At 43.1% G+C, this 23,177-nt stretch overlaps 1 protein-coding gene across 1 annotated transcript; it reads left to right on the forward strand.

Moving 5' to 3' along the window:
- Window positions 1-3,843: 3,843 nt before the first annotated feature.
- LOC131581827 (guanylate cyclase soluble subunit beta-2-like) lies at window positions 3,844-22,578 on the forward strand. The gene is made up of 16 exons (XM_058844515.1): window positions 3,844-3,962; window positions 5,094-5,167; window positions 6,125-6,219; window positions 6,413-6,573; window positions 6,978-7,077; window positions 8,165-8,388; window positions 8,477-8,582; window positions 9,538-9,641; window positions 11,087-11,303; window positions 12,929-13,249; window positions 13,968-14,116; window positions 16,328-16,474; window positions 16,757-16,911; window positions 18,384-18,598; window positions 18,687-18,809; window positions 19,500-22,578. Exons 1-16 carry the CDS (start codon window positions 3,960-3,962, stop codon window positions 19,649-19,651), a joined length of 2,346 nt encoding a protein of 781 aa, XP_058700498.1. The 5' UTR covers window positions 3,844-3,959; the 3' UTR covers window positions 19,652-22,578.
- The last annotated feature ends 599 nt before the right edge of the window (window positions 22,579-23,177 follow it).

Raw genomic sequence — 23,177 nt, forward strand, 5'->3', positions numbered from 1 at the left:
GATGGCCTCCTATCTCAAGCTCAGCTTAACAGATAACCAGAGGAGCTGGAATTTTGAAAGCTTTCTTGAGGACAAAGCCTGCACTCATGCAGTTTCACTGCTGTTGAGTTAGTCTACATTAATGTCATTTAAATTTTGCCCGGGGTCTTTAAAAAGAATTCAAATATAACTGCTGGGGGTTTAAAATATGTGTTTTGAAAATTGGAGCCATCCAAACTATGCAGAACAACACATCTCCTGTGTTTATTTTTATTCCTGATCTAGACTCTGCATCAGCTGTCTTCATGGTTTGGTAGTGTGAAGTATACTGGAAGCCTACCAATGCAGATATATATATAAAACTTCCTTTTTGGTTTGCATCAGTAGAAGGACAGATTCTTTTTCACTTTGAGTCACTAAAAAGTCACTGTGCAGGCTAATTTAAGACAAATGTGAGCACATGATATCTGAACAACGGATGTGAGGCTGTGTTTGAAGGAAGTATGCTGAAAAGGCCTGCAGCCTTAGGGGTCTTTGGTAGGAGACAGTGCTGGCAACCACTTGGAGAAAGGATTCTGTTACTGCTGTGGTATTTTGGGCTCCAGGGTGCAGCATTTAGAATGTGCTCTGCTCAGACGGTCATGGGAGGAGCCCCTCCACCGTGGCAACTCACATGTGACTTTGCATTGTTGGAAACGATCACACAGCAGAGAGAAAAAAGATAAAGGAGGATGGCCTTGCATACACAGACCTTGATGGTCTATGACTGCATTCTCCAAGGCTGTAAGCAGGAGTCATAAATTGCTGTATTGCTTGTTTTCACCTCTCATCTAATTGAAGAAACAGTGAATACAGGTTTGCAGATGGCCCATTTATTTTGCTGAACTACCTAGGACTCAAGGATGCTGTTTAGAACTAACTGGGTTCAAGCACAACAAAGGCATGGGGAAATTGGCTCTGACAAAATCAATTGTCAGGCCTTTTCTGCAAGGCCACAGCACCTCCCTTCTGAATTAATGAAGCTTTTGCCACAAAGGCAGAAAAAATATAAGGCACACTTACTCACAAACTGGCAGATATGTTGCAGAATTTTGTAGAGTTTTACAGCAGCACAGTCCTCAGTGTGCTGTTTGGGTATCAGCCCTGAGTGGGCTGCAGGAGGAAGGAGAGGCTATGTGCAGCTGCAGCTCACGGAGGACTTTCCAGACACATTCCACCTGAAGGTGCCCTGTGCCCTCGGAAAGAGGCTCAGCCTCTGAGGATGTGTGAGCAGTTTTGTTTGAGCCTATCCACCCTGTGTGTTCTGGGAAGCAAGAAACCCTCTGACAGCAAAGCCATCCTGCTCCAGCCCCTCCTCTACATACCCAAATATACCTGCTCTGCTGCAGCACGTGGCAGGTTGGGCCAATGCCAGATCTCTGCATTGTGGTCCAGTGTAGTCTGGGAGACCTGAATGTGCTGTGCCAAGAGAGACCAGAATCACCATCAACAGAGCACAGCAACAGATTGGAAAGGGGAGTATTGTTTTCTTCATTTTATACAGAGTGGGCTGAGATACAGAAACATGTTGGATGTTGTCTTTGATTAAAGACTGGTGGTGATACTCAGAAATAGCTGCTGATTTCAGAATTCTAGGAAGTATTGGTTACATTGTGCCAAAGGAATAAAGAATCCCTAGTCACACCAGAAGTGTATTATAATTTTTTTCTCTTGATTTCTGTTCTTTTACTTGGAAGGTTTCTGTTATCCAACTTGAGATGACAGAGGTGATCGAGGACACATTATGGGCCAGGGGCTGTGAAGGATGAGCAGCCTAATGACCCACAAAAACCAACCCTGACTAGAAGATTCTTTATCCAAATTTCTCTCATAATCACAAATGGACTGGAAAAAAAAATAGAATCAATCCACTAACCAAAGAAGGTATAAAGCAATAATAAATTCGATTCCAGTACGATTTACCTTGTACAATATAGATGCAGTATGTAGGTACTAATGTGAGTTTAGGATAGCTTACCTGAGTTGCATCTCCAAATCTTTTTGATAGTTGCTAATCTTTGCTACTAAAATCACTGTATTGTTTATTTAGGTGTCATACAATGACAAGAAAAGACACTAAAATACTGGAAGAGAGGACACTGAAGTTCTTACTGTAATTGCAAATCCCACCAGTGACTCAGGTTTTATAAACCTTAAAATGAGTTTCATTTCTGTGACAATATAAATTAATTTATAAATGGAAGGCAGTAAGCACACCTATACAATTCTTAGATGATTTGGTGTTTATTCCCTTCAGGTGCTGCTGAGCTGTGGGGTTGAGTCTGTGGGTCCAGGACCACCTCTTGCCCTGCAGCAGGCATGGGTGCTCCTTGGAATCACAGCACGGAGAGAAAACCAGGAGACAGGCCATCTGTTGTGCTGGCCAATGCTGGCTCCAACAGGTGCATGTTTGAACAAATATTTGATATTGTCCAGGAAATACAAAGGGGTTTGTGTACATATTTCTGTGCTCAACTAGTCCTCTACACACTGCAGTGGGAATACAGCAGGGCACGGACTTTTGTTACTTCTCTTCCCCTGGGCCAGGCTGTGACCAGGCTTTGGCCCACGAGGCAGCTTTTGAGAAGAGACCCGGTTTATTACCCGTGAGATCACAGGAGAGTCACTGGTGCTGTGGCACAGAAAGGCTATGGGGAGTTTAGAGGAGGCTGTGGGAGGGCTGTGATTGCCAAAAAATCAGCACTTCTGTAGCCTGGTGTAGGGCTTGGCCCAGATTTTTATGTGCCTGCTGAACACACGCAGCATTGGAGGGCTGGGGATCAGAGACAGAGCCACGAGCACAGTGCCTTAGAATCACCACAGCAAGAGCAAAGCCTTCCCTGCCAGACAGGCACAGAGCTCAATACACAGGCCCCTACAGTGTCCACAACCCCTGCACAAAACAGCAGCAATAGGGTGGTAGCACAGGACTTTGAGCAGCCACAGGGCTGCCTCTGCCAGTTTGGCTGATGGAGGACAGAAGCTCATCTTTGTCAAGGGGAGAGGGGTGTTCCCCAAATACTGGATTCTGAATTGCATTCCCTCATGACTCTCTAATCACTCAAATATCTCACTCTACAATAATTATTTAAAAAATAAACCTAGGAAATGAGATAACTCTGGCAAGCACCAAACCCCACGAATTCATTCTCATAACACCAATCACTGCATTCCTGTTAACATCTCTGCTGCTGTCCTTTCCTCTCAGACAGGCTGGGTGGCTGCAGACACAGCCTGGATGATGGCAGCCACATGCAGGGAGCTTCACCTCCTGCTTCTTGTCAGGCCTCCGGCGGCATCTCCCAGCTCAGCAGCAGCGGAATGGAAAGTCCTGCTTCTCCCTACAGACCTCCTCTGCCTGGGTAAAGGTGGCTATTGACTCCATCATTTCTGCTCCTGCTCTGCTAAGGGCAGTTCTAAGAAACCCTTGGTAAGAAACCTCCTCTGCTGTTGTCACTCCCGCGGCTCCTTGCCCTCCGGAGGTCGGACCCGATGATCCCGGCCGTGCCCGGCTGTGTCCAGCCGGGACTGACCGCGCCACGTCCTGCCCGGGCTCCAGCAGTGGGAACCGGGGACCTGCCGTGAGCTGCCGTCGTGCCCGCGATGCCGTGGCCCCGGGATGCTCCTCGGCAGCACTCGGAATTCCCGACACAGCCGCAGCTGCGGGGAACGCGCCTCTTCTGCGGAGAGCAGCCGAGCCCGCGGCGGGCGCGGAGGGCGCCCGGGACCGCTCCGCTCGGGGCCGCTCCGAGCGCCGGCGGCTCGTCCGTGCCCGCGGCCACAGGGGCTACCGGGGCCACCGGGAGCCAGCGGGGGCCTCCGGGGCACCAGGGCCACCGGGAGCCACCGCCGCGGGCGAGCGCGGCGGGGCCGGGCCTGGCCGGGCCGCCGCCCCCCGGGCCGGCAGCGGGCGGCGCGGCGGGACCGGCGGCAGCGGCAGGATGGTGAGCGGGGCGGCGGGCCGGGACAGACAGACAGACAGACAGACAGACAGACAGACAGACAGACAGCTCCTGCCCGGGACCGACAGATAGACAGGTAGCTCCTGCTGGGGACAGATAGGCAGACAGGTAGCTCCTGTCACGGACAAACAGCTGCGGCCGGGGACAGACAGGCAGCCCCTGCCGGGGACGGACGGACAGACAGACAGACGGGCAGCCCCTGCCGAGGACGGACAGACAGACAGACAGCCCCTGCCGGGGACGGACGGACAGACAGACAGACAGACAGACCGGCAGCCCCTGCCGGGGACAGACGGACAGACAGACAGACAGCCCCTGCCGGGGACGGACGGACAGACAGACAGCCCCTGCCGGGGACGGACGGACAGACAGACAGACAGACAGGCAGCCCCTGCCGCTGGCTCCCATCCCGAGAGCCGGGGCCGAGCGGCTGCTGCCGCCGTGCCGGGGCAGGGCGCTGACCCGCAGTTTCGGGGCATTCGGAGCGCGCCGCCCCTGAGCTGCTGCCGCCCCGAGAGCCCCGCTCGGGCCGCCCGGTCAGCGTTCCCCCGGTCCCCGGAGCAGCTCCGGCACGGCTGAGGCAGAAGCGCAGCGGCCGCGGCTCGGCCGAGTGACGGCGGCTGCGGCAGCGCCAGTGCGGGGCTGCAGGGACAGTGCGGGGCTGCTGTGCCATGCGGGGCTGCTGTGCCATGCGGGGCTGCAGGGACAGTGCGGGGCTGCAGGGACAGTGCGGGGTTGTTGTACCATGCGGGACTGCTGTGCCATGCGGGGCTGCTGTGCCATGCGGGGCTGCAGGGCCATGCGGGGCTGCTGTGCCCAGCTCCGGCCGCAGACACCGCACCGGGCACCGGCCCGCCCTGGCTCGGCTGCTGCCCTGCAGAACACCGCTGGCTGCTCGCTCTCTCGTGCTGAACGCTTGCGAAACGCTCCTGTGCTCACTGAGAGATACAATGGCTGCCCAACATTATTACTTTCTCTTTAGGCCGTCAAGCATCATTACTTTTTTTCTTGCAATATAAAATTAGCAGAGGAATCTGAAATACAAAAAGGTGATGTGTTGGGGCAGTGTTTGAAAAACCATCTTTTCCATGTTCATATATTTGCTTTTTGCAGTATGGATTTATAAACACGTGCCTGAAGTCTTTGGTGGTTGAAAAGTATGGTGAAGAAACATGGGAAAAATTAAGGTAATGTGTTCCCAATAAATGTAGTGCATTGAAAGAAAGTGCTCAGGAATTCAGCAGCAGAGGATATAATTTCTTATTGGTAAATGGTAGCTGATGCGTAGCTCAACTAATTATTAGGAGTAACTAACACGGCAAAAGCAAGAGTTTGCCTTGTAACACTTCATCCTCTGATACTAATTTGTCCCAATTAATTTGTCATATCAGATAATTAAAGATGACATTTAGTCTTATACACAATTTTGCAATAGACTCCCTGGCTCACTGTGACAATATCAAGAAGTAATTATGCTGAAAAGATGTCATCCTTAATATAAAGTCAGTTTAATTCCAGTACTCAGAAGAGCAGCTAAATCATAGCATCATAGACCATCCGGTTCCAATCCCCCTGCTGTGAGCAGGGAACCTTCCACCAGACCAGGATGCTCAAAGTCCCGTTCGATCTGGCCTTGTATCACCTCTGGTTTTGTCTTGTTTTTATGGCCTATATGGTATTTCCAAGAAAAACAGATGATACTCAGATGCCATATAATCATCCACCATATATTATCATCCATTGAAGCCAATATAAAAAGAAAACAGCAGGTTTGGGGAGCCCCAAGAGCTTGATATTGTGGCCACATTGAACAGCAAACTGATAGACCAGAAGATAAACTCCACTTGCTCTAGCGCCCTGCAGTATAATGTCTTAATCCTTGAAGGAACTTACTGTAATACCATAATGTGAAATAGCACAAATGGTGAGGTGGACACCACCACTCAGCCATGTTAAAGCAATTTAATTAATTTAAAGCAATTTAATATTAAATTTACACCATTAGGTGAAGTAATATGTAACACTTGAGGGAGGTTAAGGAGTGTATTCACAGCAAACAGTACTCAAGGAATGCCAGTTGGGTCACCCAGGCATGTTGTATGTACAGCACTGCTGAGACAAGAATATTGTCTTCTCTGTTGTAGGCTGCAGGCTGGAGTCCAGGATTCTTTCTTGACTTTTGAGGTTTACAAAGATGAGATCACAATGCAGCTTGTCGACAAAGCCTGCAAAGTATTAGGTATGTGTTGGCATGCCTCAAAAATGGATCATCCTGGGTCAAGCCTGAGACTGCAGCCCAGGTTTTGTCCCTTGTGCTCTTGGCAATGCCTTCCCTACACTGCAAATTTTCTGCCTTCAATTATAATCCACCTGACAACATTGCAAGAAATTCCAAACCTTCTTACTCCTTAAGGTATCTTTATTTTTGCCAGGTGTTCCTGCTGACATTGTTCTGAGGGAGTTTGGAAAGTATTTCTTTGAATTCTGTAAGCGCTCAGGCTATGACCACATGCTGAGGACACTGGGTGGAAATCTCTACGAGTTCATAGAGAACCTGGATGCCTTGCACAGCTACCTGTCCCTTTCTTACCAGGCAAGTCCGAGTAGCAACTGCTGAGCAGGTGTGGATGCACTCTGCCAGAGTTCCTAACACAAGGAACAGCATCTCATAGGTGTGAATAAATAATGGAAAAAATCACCAGAGCATCTTCTCTTCTGCTGTGTTCTGAAACAGATTACTCCAAATGTTAGGACAATTTCTAAAAATGTTTGGTTTTCACTAGTCCTCAACATTAGGCATTATTTACTACATTGGTTCTAATGCATAGCATATTTTTCTTCTCAGGTGAGAATATTTAATTTTCTGGTTTTCAATTTATTTGTATTACAGTTCATGTTATTAAGGCATGAGATGATTTTGTATAAGTGGAATTCATTTGTAGACTTCTTCAGAAAAAAGATACTAAGGTCTTGGTTTTGTTTGTTTTATTTCCTCAGGAGATGAATGCACCATCTTTTAGAGTAGAAAAGAATGAAGATGGGTCAATGCATTTACATTACTATTCAGACAGAAGAGGTCTGTGTCATATTGTGCCAGGTAATGAGACTAAATGCAGAGTACATATCAATGCAATGTATGTACAGACTAATCATAAATTTGCAGATGCAATCAGAGTTCAATATATTTTTTTTAGATGAGGCCTGGCCATGGAATTGAAGCCTGGTAGAGTTCGGTGCCCAGACACCTGAACTCAGTATTCCCCTACTGCCTGATCACTCCTAGCTCCCAGTAGCTCATCAAAATTTATTGTATGACAAGCCAGGCCATAAATGTCCATTCTTGCTATACAGAACTCCCTCCCTGGAACAAAAAATAAGGTTATGGTGTGTATTGTGTCTGTTTATTAATTTTCAATGACTCCTGCTTTTTAAATTACAGTGAAGTAGAAATTCTAGTTGAGTTGAAGTCATTCATCCACCCAGTAGAACATCCAGTCTGTAAAACTCCTACTGAACCTTGCTCCAAACTGAATCTTTTACCAGCATTTTCCACAATCTCCAGAGCTGCATTAGAGAGCTATAGGTCTGTAAGAGATGATCATGTTCCTTTCTTTCATAAATTATGCTGAATTTAGAAGTTCATCAAAACATCCCCCTTTGTCAAAACTTATTCGATATTGAAAGCACAGAATTATTTTGAATTTCAGGAAGAGCTTTTGATGTCATTTTGATGTCCAGTCTTTTGCCTAAAACATAACCAGAAATGAGAGAACTGATTGTGCATCTGCATGAAAGATATTTCCTTCCTTTCAAAATATAATATTCTTCAATGACTGAAATAGATTGTAAAGCAGAATCTTTTTAGACTCCCTGCACTCTTTTGGTTGATGGAAATTCATATTATTGCTCTATGACTACTTGAACACATTCTTCAGATATCCTGCTGAGCTGTTCCTAGTGAAAATCAGCATTTGTCTTCAGCCAAGGCAAAAGCAGCAGTAACTTTAAAGCTGACCTCCTATGTACATATTCTCATCATGGCAACGGTAGCAAGAATGGCAGGTGTTGCTTTCTTCTTCCAGAGTCCTTTGGAAAAGTGATTTCTGAAACAGTGAAATTCCACTGTGGGCCCTCTAAAACGGGAATTGAAAAGGTTTTGTTCTTGTCTTTTGTTTCCCGCTCAGGAATCATTGGTGCAGCAGCCCTGGATTTTTTTAACATTGAGATTTCAATGAAAATAGTCAATCAAACAGAAGAAGAAGAAGAAAGAACTGGGAAAAAAGAACATATTGTTTTTCTTGTCACTCAAAACCCTCTCTTTCCATCCAAGGAAAGAAATGAATTTTCTTCCTCATCTCAATGTCTTGTTGACTCTGAAAAACAAATTGAGAACCAACTGAATAAAGAGGTATTTTAATATTCATTATCACCACATTACTAAAATATGTTTAAAATAAAAACACCCTAGAAATTTCCCTTCGGATTTATTTCAACAGGACCTCGAAAAAGCCAAGAATGCAACTGGAGACAGAGGGAACTCTGTTTGTCCTGTTAAGAAGAGTCACTGGAGAACATTAAGAGGAATAATCACATTAGGAAAAGGTGAGAGATCATTCAGAGGGAGCTCGTCATCATTTCTGAGTCTCTTCAGTTAGAAAGTCAGTAAGCCTCCCTATCCCCACCCACCCATCGATTTTTAAGTTACCATTTATATTTCCTCTGCAACTTTTCAAAATGTTTCTGGTTACGTTTCTTTCAGTTTGACATTGCTGATCAAAGAAAAATTGCAGATAATAAGCATGCTTAGTAATGACAGATACTTAAATGGAATATGACCTGTCACTTTTGTCTCTTAAACAGGGCTTTCATCTGAAAATTGTTCTTCTATAAAATGCCATTGTGTGATGAATTCATTCTCATGTCACTTCGTATAAGATGCTGAATTTAAAAGTGTGGTTTTTTAAGTTGGTAGATACTACTTCTTTCCAAAATTATCAACTGTAGTAAATTTTGAAAGCCAAATTAAATCCTCCACTACCAAAAGTCTACTGCTAATCTAGTAATCCCGGTTCTTACCTCTATGTATTAGATGTTTATATATGTTTATAAAATGGAAGGAATTTTTAAGTTAGGATCTTACTTGCTAAGTGTTCCTTAGTAGCTGGAAAAATGTATTAAATCCACTTGTGTGCATATTTTTGTGGGATGGAGCTGTGTTATATTGCTATGGCATATGCGGATTCATAGAGAAGTAACATCTACAGTTGTTCATCTATTCTTATTTTTTCCATGTAATTTCATACATTTAGTGCTCTGTGTTTTTGGTGTACTTAAGTTTTAAGCACCCAGCCAACTCACAGCAGTTGCTAATCAGCCGTGGGTTACACTGCAGAGCATTTAGCACAGATGTGTGCACATTTCTGGGCCCACACACTGTTTGCTTTTGTCTTCACTCACTATGATAAAGGGTCCTGTCTCACCAAGTGATACTAGGTAATGTTGATTGGTTTTATGACGAGCAGCCTGATTTAAAAACTACACATTTATCTCACCACAGGTAAGCTCCTGAGAGGATTTGATCCTGTTTATCCCAAGAGCCTCTGGATTGATACAAAAACGTTTTGCAATGGACTTCCTTTTCATATGGTTTTTGACAAAGAGGTAGGACAAGCTTCTGGTCAGGGCCCTTAGTTTGCATAAACCTCCTAGTACTTTCTCTCTGTTTTGACTGTCCTACAGTTCCCTGCTTCGTGTGCTCTGTGTGCAGTCTACACTGAGTTACAGGATTTGCAGAAATACTCTGTACAGAGACATGCTCCATATCACTGAAGATAGGAATCTCCTTTGCATTTATCGAGTTCACCATGTCTGAAACAGCTGCAGATATGCCAGCAAGGTTTATTGCAGCAGTCTATCTGTTACCAAACAGTGAGCAGAATTCTTCTGGTTTCTGGTCACCTTCCTGTCCCTGGATATACCAGAGACATGTCCCATCCTTTAAACTGGCTTTGCAGTTTAAAGGATGTTCCCCCCTGTCCTCCCACTTGCTAACCCATCCCAGGGCTTTGAGGGCTTTGCTGGCAGCTGAGGCTTTGTGCTTTCCTGAGTCTGCTCCCAGCTACTGACTGAATCAGGCAGTGTGCAGCCCCACTGGGACCCAAAAATCTCTATCTTCTGGGGCAGGACTGAGTCTCCTCTCCTGTGCACACATACCCTGCAGCCCCTTCAGGGCTGCCCTTGGCTGGTTCCCAGCCTGCCTGGGTTCCCACAAGCTACAGGTCCTCTTGCTCCAAACTCTGTGGAGAGAACATTGGCTTAAGACAGGAGCAAAGAAAGGAGAAGCTGAGGATAGGACAGCAGAAGAAGGCTGAGTACATTCCCCTCAGGGAATGTTTTGGTGTCGTGCTGATCGAGATTCCAGAGCACATAATCTGCTTCATGCCACTGCCCACATCAGCCAAAATGCAGTCTTAAACCTTTCAAGAAGGCCAGTATGCATAATTTAATAAAATTACTAGTGTGCAAAGAGGAAAAGTCCTACACCTGTTACTGGTAGCCAAGTCAGAGCTTCAATAACTGATGACAAGCAGAGAAGAACATTTCTGCAGAATTTAGGAGCTCACGTATGGTCAGCAGAGTAAAGGAAAATTACTAAACCTTTACACTTCATTAAGAGAAAGTAACCCATGGCATCTATTAGAAAATTAATATTTGTCAAGGCATTTTATGCCACAGTTGTTTTCATTTTGAAATACAAGACACTCTGGTATCTCTAATTTTCTCCTGCAGCTACCTGTAAGGCTGTTTGTGAGGCCTACACAAATGCAAGCAGGGATAATAGCAGGTGGTTTTGGGGGTTTTTCACAATTGACAGGAAGGAACTTTGTAATAACAACATTCATTTCTTGGGACTTTGTCTTGCTATGAAGGGCATGCATTCAGAGCTGTGTAGTGCTACACTGATGAGGGAGAAACTTTGCTCAGAAATAAGTCATGTGCTCTAGAAAGGGTAAATGTGGGGAAATGTATGAACAGTGATCAGATGTAGCTTGGCCTGAACCCAAAGGGACATGGATTGTAACACTGGTCCATATTTTCTTTTTAAGCTCAAAGTGAAGCAAGCTGGAGTGAGCATTCAAAAGATTGTACCTGGCCTTCAGACCATGGGCATCTGCTTGGATCAGTACTTCAGGATCGTTCACCCAGAAGTACCCTTCACCATCTCCAGCATTCAGAAATTCATCAACAGCCAATTTGTTTTCCAGACTAGAAGAGAGATGATGCCTGAGTCATGGAAAGAACGACCAATGCTAGAGCTAAGAGGTACTTCACTGTTTTCAATAGTATAAGTGCTCATATTAAATCAGGAATTACACTGAGGTGCACTCCTGACCTCACTCGAGTCCTATAAATAGCCTTTGGGCAGTGAGGAGATTAGATGGTTCTGTTTAGAGAAACAGTAGATGCTTGTACACAAATTCTGCTGTCACCTCACCAGATTTTGAAGGCTTTCAGTCAGAAACAACAACTCTGCTCCTTTTTGAAAGACTTAGAAATATGGTGGTTTTCTGATGCTGCAAAACCCACATGTGAATACATGACTTGTTCTTAATTTATGCCTTTGAGGGGAGTTATTTGCTACTGGCTGGGTTTCAAATGTGATTAAAAATAGATTTGTTCTCTGTGCTTTTATTTTTTGTAGCACATTTTCAAGTTCCAATTTCTGTCTTCACAAACCCCCCCAAAGACACGTAAGAATTTACCAGTTAAAATTATCTCAGCAATAAAGATACTGTATTTGCTTTATTTTTAGTGAGAGGACTGAATATGAGATGATCCTCTGCTTGGTGTAATTAACTATAATGACATTTTGTTTAATTGTTCTGTGCTTCAGTTCTTCTATTCTCTTTTAATGTGACCTAATTTTCTCTTGTCTCCTTTCACCTTTACGTAATGAGTGTCAAATCTTGTTTTCCTGAGATTCAGAAAAAATGTCAAGGTCTAGGGACACCTTGAAAAAAGTAATGCTACCAAAACAAGGAACTTTGACTGCTCATGGGTACAACTGTACTTTCTCTTATGCTCTAGGGGTTAATTCACATGTATTTATCATGTTTCAACCCTCTTAGTTTTAAAGCTCTTCATCCAGTAGCACTGGGAATGAGGTGAGGGAGAAAGAAAGAAACAGGAATTCCTAGATTGCTGTTTTGCTACTTACAGAGCAAGTCACTAATACTACTAATAATAATTAGAATCGTAATCAAACCTCAACCAAAACCCAAAAAGCTAGATCCCCCACCAATAATCCCTTTTACCTTTCAGGCATTTTTGTACCTGCTTATTTAGATTATGATAGCAACTAAAAGCTGCTATTTCCAGTGAGGAAAGTGCCATTGACTTTACTGGGACACAAACTATGCACTGTGAAATTAAGCTTCAAATGTTTTGCTTAATCACTGTGAGTCTCAGTTCCCCTGTGCATGATTCTGACTGACTGGCTTTGGGAATAGCTCAAGAGCTAGGAGGAGAGGAGGGGAAAATGCAGAGAGGAGGGAAAGGAGAGGAGAGATGTTGAGAGTGCTGGGGTTCCTCACGAGGAGGAGGGACTTGAATCATAGTTGGGCTCTGTCCAGTACCTGCAATGAGGGAGTGACTGCTTCTTGGGCTCCAAAATTTGGTTGTTTGCCTAGTGTGGCTCCTCTGTACAAGTTCACCTTGAATTCCTAGGAAATAAATTCCTGTGATCATCCAGACCCTACAGAAACCCACTGAACTTGACTCACTACTACTACTCACATCCACTGAAGTGGATGATCACAGCAATTTATTTCCTAGGAAATTTAAGGCAGAAGTTCCTTAGAACTCTGCCTAAGATTAACAGCAGTAATGCTGAGCACCCTGTGAAAGGCCACACTGCTGAAACCCTTGCCAACACTTGTTCCACACAGGCCAGATGATGTGGATGGAGTCCCTGCAGTGCATGCTCTACCTCTGCTCACCTCTGCTTCGCACTTTGCATGAGCTGGAGGAGCGGCAGATGCACATTGCAGACATCGCCCCTCACGACGTGACCAGGGATTTGATTCTCCTCAATCAGCAGCGACTGGCAGAGATGGAGCTCTCAAACCAGCTGGAGAGGAAGAAGGAGGAGCTGCGGATCCTGTCGAAGCACCTGGAGGAAGAGAAGAAGAAGACTGAAGCTCTGCTTTATGCCATGCTTCCCCAGCACGTGGCCAACCAGCTGAAAGAGGGGAAGCGAGTTGAGGCAGGTGAATGAACAGGATGCATTTGGGATGTGTGATTTGTGCAACAGGAGGTGGTGATAGGGAGATTGGGGTGCTGGCACAGCCCCTTTGCCACTGCCCTGGAGTCCATTCTCTACCTGGGGACATCCATGTGTAGGAGGACGATCACAGACCCTTAATTTTGCTGATAATAAAAATTAGGCTATTCTTTCAAAGAAAGCTTTGGAAGCTCTTTGCCAGAATTGTTCCTTAGGTGGTGAAAGGTGGTAATAGCTGCCCATTCAGTGAACAAAATTCAGTGTTTCAGCAATAATCTGAGATTTTGGTTTTAACTTTGGCACACAGGAGAATGAGGGCTCAGAAGTGAAGGGAATAAAGAAAGTGGACTTTGCTAGAAAATTCTCTTAGTACCTCTATGCTATCTATAAATGTAGGATGATGATGATTCCCATTGTTATTAAGGGTAGCAATAATATGCTTAAAATCCCCTTAGTGAGCTCGTATATGAAATTAGGGATAACGAGCTAATTGTATCCTTTATATGGTATATTCAGATTTTTGGGTTGTTAGAGACGTGCAATTATTCTTATATTTGATACGCTCATTGACACCTCTCCTTCATCTCAGCACACTGTATGATTATTACAACTGAGAGGCCATAGAATGATCTTTTCAAACAAGTCTCAAACAGATGCTGTGGTTGTCCAGCCATTACAAATACCACTGTTCTTTCTGCCCACAGGAGAGTTCAAGGAGTGCACTATATTGTTCAGTGATGTGGTGACCTTTACCAACATTTGTGCCCAGTGTGAGCCTATTCAAATAGTTCTCATGTTAAATTCAATGTACCTGAGGTTTGACAGACTGACCACAGTGCATGATGTGTACAAGGTAGGTACTGATCAAAAAAGGCTGCAGAAATTTTTGCTGTTTTTTTTCTTTTTTTTGTTGGTTGGTTTTTTGTTTGTTTTGTTTTGTTTTTAAATGTACCTAAATCCTCTTTACCACAGCATGATTCTTGATTAAACCATAAAATATTACCTTGTTGTAGTGGCCACACAAACTGAAAAAGAGCGAGAAGTGGAAATTATTGGACAAGAACACAACTTCTATCATAGGCTAAAGTCTCTTCCCACAATGCTAATACCAGAATGGCTCTTCTTTTATATATCTCTCTCTCCCTCCTTTCTCAAATGCCTGTCCAACATGAATAATTTGCCTAGTTCTTTTATTTGAACCTCTTCTGAATAGGTCACTATGTCATTGTGTCTTTTGGTAAGAAATAATGTTATAAACAATACCCAGACAACAGATAGACTTATTTTGCAGAGATTTTCAGAAATAGTATCATCTCCTGCTAACCCCCACAGAGCATCAGCTAGATTGTACATGTGGTCTCCAAACTGTACTGGAAGATCAGAGCCCTGGCTGGCCTATAATAGTAATGTTATTAACACTTCTAGAGGTACCAGATTTGATGTGCTGAAGAGCAGTTCCTAAGTTTCTGTCTGTCCCCAGCTCATTAAATATTTAGGAAGGCAGAAATAGTAAAGGGTGAAATCCAAATCTCGTTCATTCCTTGCTCAGGCAAGGCTTGCAGTTCATTGCACAATAAATTGTACTGGGAAATCAGAAGCATTTCTTCCTTGGCAAGGAATCTGTATTCAATAATTGAAGCATCCAGGATATGGCCCACAGATTTCAGGATAAATTAGCATCATATTCTGTCTAAATCATCCGTCATAAGTAAATGATCTGTCACTATAATATCTCCTTTTGAAGCCTGTATATAACTCCTATTAATATTGAAGGAAGTTACTGGGGTACAGAGAGCAAGGATGAGATTACTATTGCAGGGAATTAGGAAAGAAATGAATAGTGACATTGATCAAAGAAACTTGGCCCAAGCTTATAAACATCTGAAGTTATGAATAAATCTTGTTAAATTAAATCTTCTACTATGGCAGAAAAATAATTAGGGTATCTGTTTGCATTAGTATCTTTTTACAGTTGTTTTTAATTTGTTACAGAAAATTACAGGCATCACTCTGGGTTTGGCTGTCTGATAGAAGGCATGGACAGGAACACATTCTTTGAGATTCATGTGCTGAACTGTTTTAAGTCATTGTGTTAATGAACAAACCCAAATATTAAATTATGTTTCCACTCTCCTATTGGTGTTAATTTTTAAGAAAGCCAATTAGTCTAATCTAAAAGATCTCTTATTTACTGATGATAAATGGGCCAGTGAAGCCTCATAAGAGCAATTTGGAAAATTTCATTACTGTCTAACAGGCTTTTACAGTGGATTTTATACATTTAAGAATTCTCTGTTTCAAACAGGTCTGTTCTATTCACAGCAAAATTTCTGGTACAGGAACAAAATCCAAAGTATTTGTCAGATACTTTAGTGTGTATTTCAAGGAAATGGGATGCCTGAAGGAGGACTAACCCTTCAGCATTTGTCTCACAGGCTGCAGCTGTTATGGGAAAACAGCTGGTTGTAGGGAAGGATGCTCCCAAATTGTTTAGCTCACACTGTATTCTGTGACATCCTGGAGACTGGAGGTTCCTTAATTTTGTGTGTACCCCTTAATCATAATCAACAGTGAATGGGCTCCCTTGCTGTACTGTGGCTTTTTAAAAAATAAATCTCTCTCAAATAAGAAACACACTTTTAGCACCAATTGTGAATTAGGGCTAATTAACAGCACTCATCTGTCAGGGAACCTCCTGGCTCAGGAGGCTGTGCTTTGGGCTAGCTCTTTGCATGTCTGCATGTCTTTACCAAGGTCTGCCCTGGGTAAGAGGAAGGCAAACAGTCTGACACTTGCACAGCAGCTCTTTCTCCTTAGGGTCTCTCACACTGATATCTAAAGTGGGTCAAGTGAGCAGGGACTGAATGCGAGAAAATTTTTAGTGTGGAGTGAAGGAAAAGATCTTCATCTCAAGGAAACTCATGTGTGCTAAAGCTTTCCAGTGACTGGAAGCATCTTTTAAGAGAAAGGGGCAGTTGGTGTAGGTAAGAGCCCTGAACAGCAAAACACTAACCTGAGTGAGGTACACCTGGCATGCTGATGTGCTTGTCCCTCTCAATTGAAGGTGGAGACGATTGGAGATGCCTACATGGTGGTAGGTGGGGTCCCTGTGCCCGTACCCACTCACGCAGAGCGAGTTGCTAATTTTGCCTTGGGCATGATAATGGCTGCCAAAGGAGTACAGAACCCAGTTTCTGGGAATCCTATCCAAGTAAGTTAATGTAAAGGTGCATGTGTGTCTCTCTGCTTCTTGTGCTGAGCTTCTGGTTAATGTATTGCTCATAGCTCACAGCCTCAAAGAGCTGCTTCTGACTCCGCTTTGGGCAAGGCCCACGTGGACATGTTTTCATGAAGAGCCTCTCCCTGCGGATATTTTATATCATACTGGTGTCCAGTGTTGTGTTGAGATGAAGTTTTTGGTGGCTGGATAGCTTTCAGAAAGATGTTAAATAACAAGTGACGTTTCTGGGGGGTGTTTTATGTCTTTGTAAAGATTCGAGTTGGGATCCATACAGGTCCTGTCTTGGCGGGGGTTGTTGGAGAAAAGATGCCTCGTTACTGCTTGTTTGGAGACACGGTGAATATCGCCTCCCGTATGGAGAGCCACGGCGTGCCCAGCAAAATTCACCTGAGCTCCAGTGCCTATCAGTGAGTAACTGATGGAAACTACCTGCTCAGTTCCATGCTAAAATCCACTGCCTTGGCAGCTGCACCTTCCAGTGTAGATGGTGCTTAGTCACTCATTTAAGCAGCTTGTAAATGATGGTCACTGCTTGTAAATTTTAATTTTTTTCCTAATTATTCCAAATATACTTATATATAGAGGCAAAGGTTTGAGAGTCTCCATCCTAGAAACCAAAATATTAAAAAAAAATTGTGATAACTTATTTGGAAATACTGATAAATTAATGTAGCTGCTAGAAAGACAGAATATTTAGAACATCTAATAACAAAAGGTTTAAAATCTCTCTGATTGAGCACCATAATATGTAGTGAAACAGTTTTATTTACACTTATCAAGGATTAACTGCATAAAGAGTTATCCTCTTCATGCTGTAATTTACTTTCCAGAAACTCATGTTTGTAAAAAATTAATACTACATTTTCAAGAACTTTATGTATGCATAAAATCTGTATGCACGAGTGGAAGCAAAGACAAACTACAAAGGAAGGAGTACAACAACATTGTCTGGGCACATAGGAATGATGCTGGGAAAATGAGAACTCAGCTGGCATTGAAATGGGCAACAAAGTTCAAAGGCAGTCAGAGGAGCTTCTGCAATGTTAGAATATAAATAGAAACATGGACCTGCTGTGGCAGGTGATTTAGTGACAGTGCCCTGAAGAAAGGCTGAGTTACTCAAGGCCTCTCCTGCTTTGGTCTTCACTGATGAGAACTTCAAGGTCCCTGCAGCAAGAGTCAGGGTTCAAGGAGTAGGTGAACTATGAGTACTGGAAGAGGATCAGAGCAGGGGTCTTCTGAGGCATCTCAATCTACAGAATGCATGGGAGCAGAAGGGATCTGAGGTAATGAGAGCTGGGTGATGGCACTGCAGAGCTGCTGGCTGTCAGCTCTGGAAGGCCATGACTGTCAGCACCGTAGCAGCTGAAGAAAACTACAGCTGCATGGAAAAATGGCAAGGGGGACATGGCGAAACTGTAGGCTGGTCAGCCTTCTGTCAGTCCCAGTGAAAATCAAATGGCCATTTTTTGGACACATGAAAAAGGCAATTGGAAATAGCAAGTCTGGATGTGAAATAAATTAGTCAGTCATGCTTGATGGACCTGATTGCCTTCTCTGATGAAATGACTGGGGATCATTCTGTCTAGCTTATATTGGCTGCCTCACTTCTTAATTTCTGTTTACCAGTAAATAAGAACCCTCCACCCTACTGAAGTATTTGACTATGTGATCCATTAATTTTTGATCAGACTGTATGCATAAAGCTATGACAGCACAGCAGGCTTGAATAAACAGTTGAAACAAACCCTTAGTTGTTCACAAATTGAGATTCTTTTCCCCAGACTGTTGTGATTTGATCACTCAGCTTTTTTAAAATATCCGAGTAGTTTTAAATTGTCTTGAACTTTCATGTGTCATTTTGCTTCTGAAACTTTAGGTGCCTAAAATACAAGAATTTTGAGATTACTGAAAGAGGAGAAATAGAAGTAAAAGGAAAAGGGAAAATGCGCACATACTTCCTCATTAGAAATAAATCTGCAACTGAAAATGAGATTATGGGAAAGCCAATGAAAGATTTGGATTCTGGCCATGAATCTGTTCAGTCCTTTCCAGAAGGCAAGACTGAAACTATACCAAGTTCTCATCAACCAGGTAGAGTCAACTCAACATGTATTTTCCTCCTTGAACAAACGAACATTAATACAATCCAATTAAACGTCCTTTTGTGTTGTTCTTTCAGCTACTCAGACTCAGCAAAAGAAGGACCAGACCCCAGCTATTGCAATGAAGTATGTTGATGGCCCCCCAGATGCACAAAACAGCCTCAAAAGAAGAAATCAGATGAAAGTTGGAGATTTAACAGGTAGTTTTTTAGTTGCCATCTCACAAAGACCACAGAACTAGGAAGTAACCGAGGCTTAATCTTGCAAGTTCTTTATATTCATCTTCTGAATAACCATAGTTTTACTCAAGCCAGAAATTCATTCCAGCATATACACATTACCCTTCTGCACAATCTTTAGGGCCAGACAAATTTCACCTTTGGAGCAATCCCAGGTGTTGACTGTGCACTAGTGAAAAAGAACCCCAAGCCCTTCTGGGAGTGCAGATCAAATGGATAAACGTTAGACAGCTCTTGACAGGGACAGACCCATGAACTGTTCATGCACACATCTTTTCCTAGAAGCCTTATGGGGGAGCCTTACCAACTCAAGAGAGACCTCAGTCCTGTCTGCTGCAGGAATCAGAAGAATTTATTGCCATGCTTATGTTTTGTGACCAAAGTTCATTCTCCTTTGAAGTAGCTGATACTGAGAGATAACAGATTTGATGCCATAACAACCTAATCTAATGCAGCAAGTCTTGTAGTTCTATTTATGTGTTTTGTGGATTTTATACAGACTAAATATGTTGTTGCTAATTACTAGAAAATATTTTACTGCCTTCCCTCCCACCTGCTTAGATGTGGTGGTTAGTCTAGTATGTGTTGTGCTGACAAACAGAAACCTCTCTGGTCCTTAAAAACTCACACTGCGGGAGTGTTTTCTTTCAGGCAAAACTTGTGATTCCAAAAGTGATGGGAGTCTCCATGGCAACCAGCATGCAGATGATGGTCCTCGTCCTCCAAACCAGGGAAGAGTCAAACCTGCTGCTGAAGAGCCACAGAATAGAAATGTTCGCTCTAATTTTTGCACTTTACTCTAGGTTTCTTACTTTTACATTAAACAGAGAAATTTTGTTATGATTTTATGCATTTTGCTGTTATGGGACTTATTTTGTATATGAATACCACATGATTTTGTAAAAAAAAAAAAAAAAAAGAAAAGAGACATTTCATCACAGTTTTCAGTAAAAATAAAACAGTGGAGGAAAATTTTTTTAATCCATCTACATGGGCCATATAATACTCCCAGTGGAGAAAGAAACCCTTGCAGGTTGCTTTGAAGATGCATTCTCAGCCTGTGCCACATCTTTGAATATCCTTGTATAAAAATCATGTGTTGGTATCTGATGCAGCAATCGGGAAAGAGGTGACTCATCCAGCTAGAAATATTCCTACTCAAATGAGCACTTGCCATAAAAGAAACATTCCCTGAAGTGACCATCTGTCTTGACTCCAGCACAGCCAGCAACTTCCCCATGTAAGGTTAGCAGCGTTCCACCTGTGTTTTAACTGCCCTAACAGCTGCATTTCTTAACATGTCTTTTGTTGGGTAAAGGCATTATGAAGTAGAAGTGCAGAATAGATATAAAACAACCTGTATTTTTGCATCCTGAAGAGAGAATAACGTGTACTCAGTAGCAGCCAATGGTAAAAAAGAGCATCTGTGATCTCTGAACCAGCCATACCTACTGTGCATAGAAGGACATGGAAATGGTGGAGTTACAAAGCATCAGATTTGTCACAACACTGAAGGACTGTTCAAGGCCTACAACCTATTTGAGACCTTCAAATGAGTTTCAAGTTTATTTTTCATTTTTTCACCCCAGCTAAACAACAACAACAAAAAAGATTGAGGACAGCAGAAGGAGACTGTCAGTGCTGGAATTAATGTTGCTAGCAGCAATGAAAACAACAGCATTAGAGATCAACATTACCTGGTATCAGAGGCTGCTCAACTGAAATACTTCCATGCTGATATATTCTTAGATTATGCCTGATCAGAAATGGGAGAGAAAAATTGAAGCTCATTTGTCAGGGATTTCAGAGAGAGGAGCAAAATTACAATGGTTATAAAGGTTGTAGACAATTTGGTGCATCATAAATTGTGCTCTCACTCCTATAAATGGAGCTTGGAATAGGTGGGTGACTTTGACAGAAGATGTGCCCTGCACACTGATTTATTACCTCTGGGTGTGGATTCATCGACTAAGGATGCAGGCATGAGACCAATGTGCACCCTGGGTAAGAACTCACTGGAGAGGGTGGTAATGTTACTCTTCTCTACCAGCCTGGAGCATCACATTTCCACCTCTGTGTCTGCAGCAAGAGCAAGGCTCTTTAAACACCAGACAGAGAGCTAAGACTGATGAAAGGCATCTCCTGCTCTTTATAGTACAGCCAGATGAAATTTCACCTGGTTAGATTTTTTTTTCAAGTCTCTGAGACAGGGGCTCCATAGTCCAGGAGCTCAGTCTAAAGGAACAATTAGTGCAATTAGACCAGCACAGGAGGCTGCACAGAGTGAAGCCATTGGTGCTGTTCTCCATGCAAGAGAAGTTCCTGGGGGTTTGCTAGGTGTGGTCCCAGGCAATAAATACCTGTTAGCTTTTGGAGCACCTCAGAAGCACATCCTCTGACAGCTTCATCCAGAAGAGATCCATTTGTGTGCTGTGAGACCACTACACTGAGAAATAAAGTATGGTAAGTGGGTTTGAGCAGGAAATTCCCTCAGGACTGTACTCCTGATTGACTGAAATGCTGTTGGAGGCACACCCTGTAACAAAAGGACCTTTCACCATACAGCTGAGCAGCACCATTCAGGGAGTCAAATTTTATGAGTGGAAAGCTTTACTTAATTATTTGGATTTTGTCATCTAAGTATTGTTCATTATTTTGGCAAGGGAGAGATCTACTGTATGTTGATGCTGTGTCTAAGGGTTATAACTGTTAGGCTGGGTATCAAGATTTCAAACTCTGCTGCCCTCAGACACACAACATAAATGTCACCTTTGCTCTTGGTAGCTCCTCCCCATCATCCCAGTGCTCCTGGCTTTGTGCTTCTGTAGTATGACCGCAGCTTTAACAACTTTCCTGAAGAATGAGAATACCCAATTTCTCTCACTCACAATGATGTAAAAGTGAAGTAACAGTTAAATCAGCACTATCCCAGTGATTGAAGTTAAGAAGGAACTCTGACGAGACTTTCGTGTCTCCAGCCTAGAGATGTGTTTCAGTACTCTGGACTAATCTTGCTGATGGAATGGAGAACATGTCACCTAACAAATGGCATTGGAAGACTCTCATTTTTGGCTGTGGACATCTAAAGCCTCTTTAGTTCCAAGCACAAGTGTGACACAGGAGTTTACATTTCTCAGTGGCCAGTGTGAATGCAGCAGGGAAGCTCTTGCTGTCTCTGGTGCTCTTGCAGTCCCACACCTGTGTGGCTGAACATCACTGACCACTCTGAAAAAGAGAATTTCCAGTTGGAAATGGTCAAACCAGCCTGGCCACCAGTGTATAGGGTTTGGTATCTATTCTGAGATTTAATATAGATATGAGACAAAGTTTTAGGCAGAAGCCCAGAACTCCTCTGAACTTGTATGGATCATCTTGGGAAGAAGAAAGAAAAGAACCATGGCTTAATTGCTGCCAGCATCTCTCTGTCCTTTAACACTTGCTTTGCTTAAACCTGCCCTTCTTGCACTGAAAAATCTATGGGTGTTTAATATTGGAATGTTTTAATTGCCAGTAAGTGCTCCATGGTAAGGTACTTCATGCTGTACTGTGGTAAAAATAGTGTGCTCAGTGGTTTCTCTGTGGCATCTGCTACAATCTGGTTCTCCTGGAGGTGCAGAGCTGGGTCAAATCTGCACAACTGCTTCTAAAAATGAATGTGCCTGTGCATCATCATGTGTTCTTAAATCTGTAGGCACTGCTAAAGACTGCGGAAATATAATTCAAAAATAAATCTTTTCATTAATATACTGACTGCCATTTGTCAACGACTACTTTGATTCCTGTCCCTCTTTTCCCTTCCACCTTTTCTATTCTCTTTTTCCTCTTGGCCTAAAAAAGTGCTCAGTCTTTGTGTCAGTCACATATCTAGAGTGAATTGACACAAAAAGGGTGGGAGAATTCCCAGCACTGCTTCATGGAAGCTGAGGTTAGGAAAATTAAAAGTTGAGACTTTTGAAAGCTTTCTGAAGCATATGGATCCCCAAATCCCATTAAATCTGGTGTTAACACCTTAACTGTAAAAGTCTGGGTACCTTAAAGGTCTGGGGCAAGATTTCTCAAAGACTTTTGTTACTTTCCTAAGTGAAAACAACTGGATTTAGGTGCTTAATTGAACATATATGCAGTGTTTAATTCCCACAAATGATGCTTTCCTTAAAATATTTATAAAGCATTTCCCTGTAAAGCCTTCTAAAATGGGCTGTTTAGTAAACTTTCCAAACTGGAACCTCATTTGTATTAATTCATTACTTCTGATGTTACAATGCAACTCTGTATGGGTCCAAGCTGAACATAAAAATACACAAATAAAACAGCAGTGAAATTGAAATT

The sequence above is a fragment of the Poecile atricapillus genome, chromosome 8 (genome assembly GCF_030490865.1).
Source record: "Poecile atricapillus isolate bPoeAtr1 chromosome 8, bPoeAtr1.hap1, whole genome shotgun sequence".
Lineage (NCBI taxonomy): Eukaryota > Metazoa > Chordata > Aves > Passeriformes > Paridae > Poecile > Poecile atricapillus.